This window comes from Myotis myotis, unplaced genomic scaffold, assembly GCF_014108235.1.
Source record: "Myotis myotis isolate mMyoMyo1 unplaced genomic scaffold, mMyoMyo1.p scaffold_m19_p_12, whole genome shotgun sequence".
NCBI classification, from domain to species: domain Eukaryota; kingdom Metazoa; phylum Chordata; class Mammalia; order Chiroptera; family Vespertilionidae; genus Myotis; species Myotis myotis.
In genome coordinates, this window is record NW_023416316.1 from 20,935,381 (window position 1) to 20,947,461 (window position 12,081).

The 12,081-nt window shown below is 47.0% G+C and overlaps 1 protein-coding gene across 5 annotated transcripts in view; it reads left to right on the forward strand.

Annotated features, from left to right (window-relative positions):
* ABCA1 (ATP binding cassette subfamily A member 1) overlaps nucleotides 1-12,081 on the forward strand; it is a 114,407-nt gene that overhangs the window by 45,481 nt on the left and 56,845 nt on the right. For all 5 annotated transcript variants that reach the window (XR_004971195.1, XM_036330156.1, XM_036330153.1 and 2 more), the window contains 3 exons: nucleotides 3,697-3,818; nucleotides 5,883-6,059; nucleotides 9,423-9,515. Coding sequence is in view for 4 of the 5 variants with exons in the window: in XM_036330156.1 (XP_036186049.1) it covers nucleotides 3,697-3,818; nucleotides 5,883-6,059; nucleotides 9,423-9,515 (392 nt within the window). In the remaining variant the exon portion in view is untranslated. The remainder of the gene's footprint in view (nucleotides 1-3,696; nucleotides 3,819-5,882; nucleotides 6,060-9,422; nucleotides 9,516-12,081) is intronic.

Below are 12,081 nucleotides of genomic sequence, written 5' to 3' on the forward strand. Positions count from 1 at the left end.
GAGTCCTGGCCCTCAGGGCACTTCCATTCCTTGGGGAGAGAGGTGTGTGCGCAGACACCTGCACTTTGATCTGTATGGTGCTCGAGGGAAAGATAAGATGCCACAGAGGAAGGCCATCTAACCCAGCTGTGGGTGGGGAAGTCAGGGCAGGCTTCCTGGAGGGATGAATCATGGCTCAAGTCATAAAGAAGGGTTAGGCGTCTGCTGGGCTGAGAGGAGAAGGACTGTTTCAGACATCTGGCTTTCTCAATATTCTTGGCTTCTCCACTCATTTTCCTGCCGGCCACATAAGGGAGAGAACTGAGACCAGAGATACAAAGCCATCCCTCTGGCCTCACACATGTCACATTCCTTCCTCTTCCTTCTCATCCTAATTTCTACTATGCCATTGTTTCTCAACCTTGTCCAGAATCACCTGGGGGAGTTTATAAAATTCCGATGCCCGGGACTTAGCCCCAGTTCTGATTAGTGGTTGGGGGGTGTGGCCCGGGCACTGGGAGTTTTGTAAAGCTCCCCATGTGACTCTAATGGGAGCCAAGGTTGAGAACCGGTGCGCCACATCACGCTGCCTTTCCATGTCCACGCCGGCTGCAGCTGCTGTTGGTGCTGTGTGACTGTAAGTGTCCACATGTGTGGTATCCATGTGACCAGAATGCAGATTCTTTGTGACCAGGAGTCTGGGCCTCCTTGCTGCTTCCCCACCCAGTGACCTCACCCCTCTGCACATGCCCTGCCAGAGGGTTGCGCTGACTGTTTCATCAGCTTCTTGGTTCTCATGTCTCATCCAGGGGATTCACTGATAGGCGGTTGGAGTTTGATCACACCCAGCTGCTCTCATCCTCAGAGCCTGTTGACATAGCAGAAGAGTCTTATAAACACGCTGAGCCCACTCGCTGGTCTGGAGAGTGTTGCTCGTGACCTAGACCCGGTGCAAGTGCAGCCAGGGTCGGCCTCCCATGCTCAGCCGCCCTGCTCGGGAGAGAGGAGGCTGTTCTGAATTCCCCAGCACACTGTCCACGTGACTGGTCAGTGACAGTCAGCCCGTGTGTGTGTTCTGTCCTGTCCAGGGCTCAGAGAGGTCTGACCCAGCGTGGAGCTTTTCCCTTTGTCCCACAGTGCTCAGTGTCTGGCTCCCATGCCACGCCCCAGGCGAAGCCACCAGTGTTCCTACATCTCTTCCTGTGTACCCCTCCCACAGGGACGCCGGGACACCCCTGATGTCACAGTGTGTCCCTGGGAGTGTGATTCTGGGGATCCTGTTTACTCCTGGCATGTGGCCGGGGAGTGTCATCCTGGCACCGCGGGGCCCTTCTTGGACCTGCTCAGCTGAAAGGAAGTCTCCTGTGATGCTGCCCAGATACTTCTGGAACCTTCCTAGTCCTAATCACATCTCCAAATATTCATTGTTCAGCCATCATTCCCTGACCAGTAATTCTTCTGCAGGCCCTGATCTGGGCACTGTGACGCAGAGATAAGACACATATTGTGTGTCCCAGAGGCATAGTATAGAGTCGTGGTCGGCAAACTGGCTCGCGAGCCACATGCAGCTCTTTGGCCCCTTGAGTGTGGCTCTTCCTAAGCCTTAGGAGTACCCTAATTAAGTTAATAACAGTGTACCTACTTATATAGTTTAAGTTTAAAAAATTTGGCTCTCAAAAGAAATTTCATTCGTGTACTGTTGATATTTGGCTTTGTTGACTGAGTTTGCCGACCACTGGTCTAGTGGATTTGGCATACAAATAAAACACCATTTCTAGAAGTCCAGTTCCCAGGACCCCTGCACAGAGTCGAAGGGGTACTTATTAAATTACGGATTTTTAGGCCCCATTTTAGAGCCACTCTTCCAGAATCTGTGGGGAGTGGGCTCAAGCAGCTGCCTTTCAGCAGCACGCTCCCTAAGTGGAGCTCAGGTGCTCTGAGATTTGACAACCACAGAGGTGAGCCTGCGGTAACAGTATCATGTCATACATGATGGTGAGCCCCACGCAGGTGGCCGTCTACAGGTATCCCTATTCCGAGGAGGACACTAACTGGGCAAGAACATGAGGAGTAACTAGATGTAGCCAGAGACTCACTTCTCTAGAGATGGGACCTGTGCTAAATTCCTTTTTATAACGTGCATTCCTCAAGTTTGTGTAAGCCAGTGGTTCTCAACCTTGGCTGCACATTAGAATCACCTGGGAATCTTGTTAAAATCCTGATTTCTGGGCCTCATCCTCCGGAAATTCTGTGTTTTTTTTTTTGTTACTAATGATGAGGCCCAGAAATCAGGATTTTAACAAGATTCCCAGGTGATTCTAATGTGCAGCCAAGGTTGAGAACCACTGGCGTAAGCAAACACACGGGTCCGACAGCACTGATGAGATCTGGCTGGGCTGCTGGGCCCTCCCACTGCGTCCCCGCACATGCCCTCACTCCCAGGTGCAGCTCCTGTCCTCTTTAAGCCTCAGACCGCAGGGGGTTTTCAGATCTAACATGTGTCTCCTCAGTTAAGTGACTTGGTTTGCAGGGTTTGCCCTTAGATGTCGGGCAGTGCCGGGGCCCGTGGGTGGGCTACAGTCTGCAGGCGATGACTGCCCACCACGTGCTCACAATCAGCTGGCTTTCTCTATATTGGAAGAAGCTGAGTTATTAAGAGAGTGAGCAGAAGGAGAAGAAGTGGACAGTCAAATGAAATAGGGCAGGGAAAATGATGGTATTTTAGAGTCGGGGGCCCCTGCCTAGTATCTGGTCAGAAACCTCAGTTTGGAGATGAAGCTGAGGTTCAGGAAGATGACCTGAAATTCCCAAGAGGCACCGTGTGTACAGCCTCCAACCCGGGGACTAACATTCTGCCTTTCCGGCCAGCGCTCTTCCTGCTTCACGACACTGGATCGGAGCATTTTCTAATGCACCTGGAGGGCTTATTTTTTAAAGGGGTTCTGTATGAAATCCTGCAGCCATCCAATCGTTACTACAGGCGATTTTTTAATATACAGTTAGGTGTTTCCTTAAAGTGCCGCAGACCTGGGTTTTGGAGCTCCGTATCACGTGTCCACCGACTGAGACGATGTCGGTGGAAGCACTTTGATATGAGTAGTGCTCCACCGCCGTGGTCCTCAAAGTGGGTGCCCTGGCCCCACAGCATCAGCGTCAGCCGGAAACTTGTTAGAAAAGCACATTCTCCAGCCTCCTCCCAGGCCCCTGAATCAGGAACTCTGGGGATGGGACCAGCAAGCTTTGTCAATAGGCCCTGCAAGTGATTCTCAAGCCGGAGAACCGCTGCCCTTTTACGAAGAAAGCAGCCCCGGGGCTTGAAGAAATACGACTTTAAATACCTCTGATTTGAGCAATCTGAGATGCAGGGGGGAGGCAGGAGCAGAGGGGTTAGTGCCACAGATCTCAGGTGGGATGGGTGAGAGCCTTTGAAAGCTTTGTCGTTTCCTTGGAAAGCCAGGGCAGGCTGTGCATGTGCGCACAGTACTGTTGAGCCCAAGTGCGCATGCTGAGTGTGGCTCCCCACGTCTTCAGAAAGCAACCTCATTGTGTCCCTCCCTTACGGCGAAGCTCCCGAACCTCACTCTGTGAGCTTACGCCAGAAGCCTGTGGTTGTCTATCGGTTTAAAACGAGGTTTTCTCCACTCACCCCATTGTGCTGACATTTTTTTTTTTTTGGAATTACGTATTAAATGAAAATAAAACACTATTTCCCTGCAGGTTTGACGCTGCGGGACTTCCTGGTGGACAATGAAACCTTCTCTGGATTCCTGAATCACAACCTCTCTCTGCCAAGGCCTACTGTAGACAGAATGCTGGGGGCCGATGTCAGCCTTCGCCAGGTAAGCTGCCACCCGGGGCTGCCTTGGTGGGGCTAATGGCCATGGCATTGTTCGAGGGAGCCTGGAGAGAAACGAATAAGCCCCTGTCCTCCTCATGGCGCTGAAGGAGGGCATTAGCTCAAGTTCACCTATTCTTACTTCCCTGTGCAGGCTGGCTGGCGCTGCCAAGCCGTTCAGAAAGTGGAACCTGCAACCTGCCGTCAGGGGCCAGCTGGTTGAAATAAAGCTGATTTCCTGCCTGTCAATTGGCATTTGTTGCTAACTTCCTCCTAAAAGGGGGATGACTTTAAGTTAAGATGAATTAAGCATTTTCGTTGAAATGTCACAGTTCCGAGACAATAAGCAGGGTTGAGGATTATTGATCTGGAGCAGCTCTGTCAGCAGATTTTTAAAAACTTAATGCTTCCTTTAAAGAAAGATATGTAAGGAGAAAATGTTTATTTTTTCTTTCTTAATTTATATAACCAGGAAGTAATGTTAGTGTTTATATAGATTTTTAACCTTCCATTCCTGGAAACCTTCCTCGGGCATCACTAGGTAGTCAGCTCCCGTGGAGCGGGTAGGAGACCCCCTTGCATGGTTATTGATTTTCAGAGAGGCTTCCTGTGTTTATTCTCTGGCAGAAAGGGGAACTGCTTCCTCACCCAGTCTCATGCCTGCATACTAGCTTGTCTTTACAATAAGCAGAAGCAGTGCAAATGTTTATGCCTGAAAACAAGATCTTTGCTGCACATGCCGTCGAACTCTTAAAATCAGAAAAATGTGCTTACCGCTTGCCCTGATGAAACTAGGAAAATATGCCTTGTGTTTAGCAATTGTGTGGTCGGGAGGTGGGCCAAAGGGAGCAGGCCTGTGAAAATAGCTGCATTTAGCATGATTTCCACTGCCCCCTGCCAGTTTCATATCTGTCATGTCACGTCCGATCAGTTAAAAATGGGGGGTATGCTAAGTATGGAGGCGGCCCTTGAGCGGCGATAGATTCTCCATGTAGCCTGAACTCTTAACCACAGACACGAAAGGGAGGCCGGCAGCCTGAAGGCAAGGACAGTTAGAGAAAGGAGTCAGACTGGAGTGCGCTTGGGTACCTGGTAGTCGGTGAAAACGTAGTGGAGACCGTGGCAGGCCAAGTGCTCTGCAGCATCAGAAAGCTGCATGGGTTTTGTGAAGCTTGAGGTTCACCACTCACAATAGGTTGTACTACAAGCAGGTCAAGCTGCACTGATTTAAATGAACGGGGGAGGTAGTAATGGAGTAAGAAAGAGTCTGCATCATCCATTCATTATTCCACAAACTTTACTGTTGGTAATGTTCCAGCGTTAGGGACCCAAAGTGAGCAGGAAAAGCAAGGCCCCTCCTCTTCTTGGACTTGCTGTCTAGTGGACAGTCAGGGCCATACCAGAAGCTCAGTGTATGTAGGCCCAGAAAAGCTAATTAAGTAAAAATGTGGCCAAGCAGAGGTTCTCTAGGGGGGTCTGCTATAATGAACAGATAAGAGTGACTTAGAACTGGTCCCAGTGAAACAAGAAGCTTGGCTTGCTGGTACTCCGCTCCCGGGCAAGTAACACGAAGAGTTCCAAATTCTGAAATTGCATGAATAGTTCTTTGCATCCGTTAATTATCTGTACCTACAAATAAATGGAATAAATGCTTCTTTTTCTATAATTCAGCCCAACCCCTGTTGAACATATTATAAGTTCTAAAATAATGAGAATGTTTTTCTCTAATAAAAGTGGTTTCAGGAGTTCACACTCTAGAGTCCTAGTCACTGAATCGTGTGTCCCACTTTTGAGAAAAGACTTGGACTCAGGATTTCCCTTCTCAAGGACAGGAGAGTGGGAGACGGACGATGAGTCCAACACAACATTCGAGTGTTCGGTGTCCTGGCAGATCGTGCCTGGACATAGTTGGAAGTTCATGAAAGAGACCTGCTGCATTGGACTGTTTCAGGGGTGTCCGTTCTTCAGAGCTGTGTCGATGTGAAGTTACCCAAAAGGCTTCAGGGACCCAGCTTCCCATCTTTGTAACCCAGTCCTGCTTGTCTCTCTTTGCATGAAATGCTTCCAGGTGTTTTTGCACGGCTACCAGTTACGTTTGACCAATCTGTGCAGTGGATCAAAGTTAGAAGAGGTGATCCAACTTGGTGACCAAGAAGTTTCCAGGCTCTGCAGCCTGCCAGGGGAGAAACTGGATGCCGCAGAGCGAGTGTTTCTTTCCAACTTGGACATTCTGAAGCCCATCCTGGTGAGTAGGCGTGCTGTGTGGACAAGCTTCAAGCACTAATTCTGGTGGAATGTGAAATTTTTCCTTGGACAACGTGACTTTGTTTTTGTAGAAACATAGAGCTGGCTGGGAGTCTGAGATATAATTTAGCTCAGTGGTATTCTAACTGTTCTTGCAAACTTTTGGGCTATCTCCCGAAAGGTAAATGGAGGAAGAGTGAGTTTGGGTGTGCCTCTGAGTCTAAGCCCAAGGTCCTTTGTGCCTGTTTTAATCAGAGAATACCTGTTTTTCTGAAAAATTATAATTTGAGATTATATGAGTTCATTTGAAGAAAGAGTTCTCCAGATTTTTTTTTTAAAGGCTCAAAACCGTTGTTGGCAAGAGAGAGATCTATTCATTTTAAAAAGCCCATCAGAAAGGAGACACTGTGAGCTGTCACAGTGGGAAAGCCTTGGAATTGGATGGAAGCACATTCAATAATTAGCTTAACCAGTGACAAAATTGCATTTACTCCCCCCCCCACCCCCCCCAAATGCCAACAAGGTCTGATCAGTCTAGGATTCAATAGTTCAGAAAAGCAGTCCATGAGAATACATGTTCATTCTTATTCAAAGAATGGGGGATGAACTTGAGCATTTTGGTCTTTGGAGTGTTGTGAATAGTTCCAGAACAGGTGCATTTCTGGGGGTTTTGTGAGATCTCTGGTGAATTGCCCCTCCCAACAACATCATTTAACATCCAGTGTTCTTACCAGATAGCACTTTGATTTGTCTGTAGTTTCTCTTAAAACCAGGAAAGAGCCCTGGAAGAAAGATATGCCTGTAAAGAGGTGTTTCTCATTATAACCCATAAAAATTTGAATCCTCTAGGACTTTGTGCCACATAATTTCTTTATATAGAGAGATGGGTCCTCTCAGACTGGCACATGGTTTACTTTCAGTCTGAGCTACAACATAAATCCTAGTCCTAACCTGGAGTTTTTGAATATGGGCAAAGTGAAGGAGAAATTTTAGTCTGCTTTATGAAAGTATTTAAAGAAAGTTTGAAATGTCCCCATAAACACTTGGTGACATGCATTGGCATGAGGAAAACAAAATTGTGCATTATATTGAAAATACATCCACATTTCACTTTATTTCATAGTAGAGTCCCTAAAAAATTTCTGTGTAGATAAGACTTTTATAAATTGAAGAGAGTTTTCAGTTACATTTTTATTTCACAGATGTTCTGTCTTCTCTTTCTAGTATGGCTGTGACTTCCATTGCATTAGTAGTAATCCCTCCCAGTCTTCATTTTGTGTAGTAATCTTCTATAAATAAACATATTCATTCAATAAATATTTACTGAACCCTGATCTGTGCCATGTACTGGGCCAGGGAGGCCGTGGTGAGCAAGGTACAACTTTCTCTGAGCTTCCCTGCAGGTGGGGGAATAGATGGGAGAGTCCAAGCAAGGAGCAGATGCGCTACAGTGAAAACCCCTCTGCTCGGTGCTGTGGAGGCCCTGGTGCGGCCTCTTCATCCAGTCCTTGAGGATCAGGAGAGAAGCACCCTTTAGGTTGAAACCAAAGAATAGAGGTTAGCCGGGTAAAGAACAGGAGAAGGATGCTCCAGGCAGAGGATATGGCCTCTGTATGCGTCTGGAGGGGAGAGAAGAGGAGGTGGCATTTAGAGGACCTGCACATGGTTAAGTAGCTCTGAGTGGAGTGGATGTAGCTATGGGGAGTTTAATGGGAGAAGGGACGTAAGGCATGACACTGTGGAGGTGGGCAAAGATTACCTGATCATGTTAGGCGATTGGGCCTCATCTTTAGGGCGAGGGAACCACCAAAAGACTCTAGAGCAGTGATTCTCAACCTTCTGGCCCTTTAAATACAGTTCCTCATGTGGTGACCCCCAACCATAAAATTATTTTCGTTGCTACTTCCTAACTGTAATGTTGCTACTGTTATGAATCGTAATGTAAATATCTGATATGCAGGATGGTCTTAGGTGACCTCTGTGAAAGGGTCGTTTGACCCCCAGAGGGGTTGTGACCCACAGGTTGAGAACCGCTGCTCTAGAGGGTGGATGACTCGAGGTGATCACAAAACAGAGTAAATCTTCGAATTTGAATGACCATTGGAGCAGGACTCAACACCAGTCCATCTAGCCCTCCTAATGTGCTCTCCCTTCCTTTTGATTCTCTCTCCCTCCCCGCCTCCCTCACTCCCCCCCCCCCCCCCCCGCCCCTGCCCACAAACATTTACTGGGTGTCTAGTTACTATGTGCCAGGAACTATGCTGAACACTGAGCTGAAATAAAACACCAGCCCAGAAATTAAAGTCAAATTGCCTTTTAAATTTTCAGTCTTTTATAATTTAGCTATTAAGCTAGTGAGGAGAGAAAGAAAATAATGAAGTTATCTGTTAGACCCAGAAAGGAGAGGGCACAATGGCCTTTGTCATTCTGGGGACAGCACGACAGAATGTCATGTTTTTAGGAACTGTTACTGTGTTGTGATTAGAACATTTTATAGAAGTAGGTGGGAGCTTTTGAGTAACACAACAAGCGTTTGTTCATTCTTCCCGTAATGCTATTATAGTCTTTAGTTATGATCTAAAAATATTGAATAATGCATGAATTCCTGTTTACTCAACACAGAATGTACAGTTCTTCACTAAAGGTTTTATTTTTCCTCTTTCCATCCCCTTTCCTTACTGCATACGAGAAAATCACTTGCTTCCAGTGGTCAGTAGGGACCTGTATGAGTTCATAGCCAGGGGTGTTTTTGGTTAGGAGAAATGATATAAGGAATTCCAAACAGAATTATTTACTGGAGCTCTTTGGAAAAGTGATGTGGCAAGCTTTGCTGGCCTTTGTCAAACAAGTATGAGCAGGAAATCACAGTTAATAATAGTGCAGGTACTTGGTTCTCAGATTTCATTTTGTGGCCTAGTTTCAAGGCATGTTTCCTGGGTTAATGTTATTCAAGGAAGTTACGTCTTTCAGATCTGATATATACTCAACCCACCTTATGCTCTTTGCCCTTCCTTCATCCCTACCTTATTTTCCTTCCTTTCCTCCTCCCCCTCTCGCTTATCTTTCATTGAATTAAAAGGAAAATTTATGCCCTGGCCAGTGTGGTTCGGTTGGTTGAGCATCCTCTCAAGCACCAAAAGGTTGCTGCTTCTATTCCCAGTCAGAGCACATGCCCGGTTGCAGGCTCGATCCCCAATAAGGGGCATGTAGGGGCAGTCGATAGATGTTCCATTCTCACATCTATCCATCTTGTGTTTAAGCTCATAGTTGTGAATGGTTTTAATTAACTTGTTTATTTTCAATAGAGATTTCAGGTTTACATTTGAGTTTAAAAGCCAAGTATTTTTTTTTTTTCTCATTCCAGACAGGACTAGACTCTATATCTCCCTTCCTGAGCCAGGAGCTGACTGAAGGCACAAAAATGTTGCTGGATAGTCTCGGGACTCTGGCCCAAGAGGTAAGTTGTGCCTTTCCAGCACCAGGAGGCAGACCATCCTCTGTCGCTTTTTTTTTTTTTTTACCCTAAGTTGACTAACAAGGTTTTCTTTAAATGTAAATATCATATGAAATGTACAATCAGTATTAGAAGCACTGGTGATGTTTAAAATGATGTGGTTTGATCTCCTTACTGTAGAGATGAAGAAACAGACTAATAGATGTCTCAGAGCTAATTAGCTAGTGGCTAAAGGCCCCATATCTAGTCTAGAACTTTCTTCCATTTTTATTCCCATCCCTTGCTAATAACTCCTTTGGAAAGAGGCCCGCGCTTACCGCCTCCCCAACCCCCCCCCCCCCCCAACCCCCCCCCCCCCCCCGCCCCATGTGCTGCTTTTGTCTTACCAGCAACTTCTCCATATTTCTTCTGCACTTGCAAGGCCAGATACTCTTTACCAAAATATTTGTATGCTAATTAAAGGGAATAATGTGGATATCCCTAAATCACATCTTTCCCCTGTAAACATCTGGCCTATGGGGTCCCATTTTGGGAATATAGTCTCTTGATGAACATTGAGTTGAGCCCACAGGTTGACAGATGTATAAGAATAAGCTTTGTCATAGGATCCTCGGGCCTGTAGGTGCTCACAAAAGCAGTTCACCTTTCCTCTGCCTCCCCGGCCAGTGAGTGCTGCCCCTTTCTGACACCTAGCCTTGTTGCAGATGAGACTTTGGGAAGGAGGAGTTGTCTGGAGCCCAGTATGTGAGGAGCTGAGCCCAGTGGGCAGAGGGCAGAAGGCAGGGGACATTGGATAGGACTGACTTGTGGGGACATTTTTTCAGGCATGGTCCAGCCTTATTTTGAGTTGCTTCTCTAACTCATTTTTTTGGTGTTTCTCAAATATCAAAATTCTCTCTTTTTTTCTCCCTGGGAATAAAAGTATTGCATGCTCACTGTGGAAAATGCGCAATGCTTGGAAAATATAGAAAACACCAAGATTAAGCCATCACCCCTTTAGTATGTTGTTTTTGGTTCTCCTTTTTTTTTTTTAAATTGTGCTCATGTGTGTCTGACTGAAGAGGCTTGGTTTTTGCGTCCCTTTCAGGGAAAGAAGCCCCCTTCCAGCTGCCTTTGGTTACTTCAGTTATGAATGCTGGTGACCTTTCTGTAAGGGGAGAAGCTGGGTCACCTGGGGTTCTTCCAGGAAATACTGCCTGGCAAGTCCATAGCCGTTTCTCAAGGGTCCCGTTAGCTGACATTGACGTGCCCTGACCTGACTACTCCTCCAGGTCCTTGCCCAGCCGTACAGAAAGTAGAGCAGGGACTGCGACAGGGGAGGCTGCCTCTAAGCTCAGGGTCTGGGTACAGCTGTTTCCTCTTACATCACTGGCCTGCCTTTTGGGGTAAAAAAAAAAAAAAAATTAAAAGCATGTGATGTTCCCACTGCCGATGTGGCGAAACTCTCCAACTGAGCAATATACATTTTTCTTGGCAGCTTGCTCCCTGGTCCAGGGCAAGCAGGGTCCATCTCCTTTCCCTGTAAAACCTTCAAGTCACTTCAACCACAAGTTACCCATTGTCTAACTTGCTATTTCTCTGGGACAACTGGGAGAGGACAAATCCATAAATAAATGCCCTTATTAATCTGTTCAGTGTTTGGGGGAAAAGTTGGTTGTCTTGACCAGAGCACAACCCTTGAAGGAAAAGGGAGCTGATATTTTCTGAGCAGCTCCCCTGGTTCATGGAGTTCCGCTCAATTTTCCTGCATAATCCATGTGACAAATATGAATGGGTCTTATTGTGCCCATTTTATAGATGACAGACTCAGAAAAGTTAGAGAACTTGCCCACAGTCATCTAATTGGTAAAACTGGGATTAGAACCCAGGACTGTTGGACTCCAAAGCCCATGTTCTTGCTGCTGTAGCCCACTTGTTGTCTGACGAACTCCAATGGTAACTGGTATCGAATAGGAAGGAGACTCGTTAAAGAGAGAAAATATAGATAAACAGGACTTGGCAGTGAGTGGACGTAGTTGAATCAAAGCTGACGTGAGCTTCATGTCTGGGGAACAGGACAGGGAGGCTGTGCCTGATAGGATCGGGAGGCAGGGCAGGGAGCAGCGTCTGTGATCCACCCAGCACCTTCCAGGGTCCCGGCATCGCTAGATGTTGGGACTCAACAGTGAACACAGTAACTTCCCTCTTCTCCTGGGTCTCATGTCGGGTGGGAGACAGGTCGGTGTATGATGTGATCACAGGGATACGTGCAAGGAAGAAAAATAAAGCAGGGAAGGGAGACGATGATGAAACGTTGTTTAAAAGGCAGTGATTAGGAAAGTCCTCTCTGATACGGTGACAGTTGAACCTGCAGGAAATGTCAGTGTTTCAGTGGAGAAGGAAGAGCACTCCACACCCGGAGGAACCACAGATACAGAGACACTTGTGTGGGGCACGATGAAGGAATGTATTTAAAGACCAGGAAGGAGGCCGGGGTAGCCCGAGCAAAGTGAGCAAGTTGAGAGGGTGGTTGGAGGTGAGAGGGTGGTTGGAGGTGAGAGGTCAGAGGAAGAGGTGAGAGGTCAGAGGA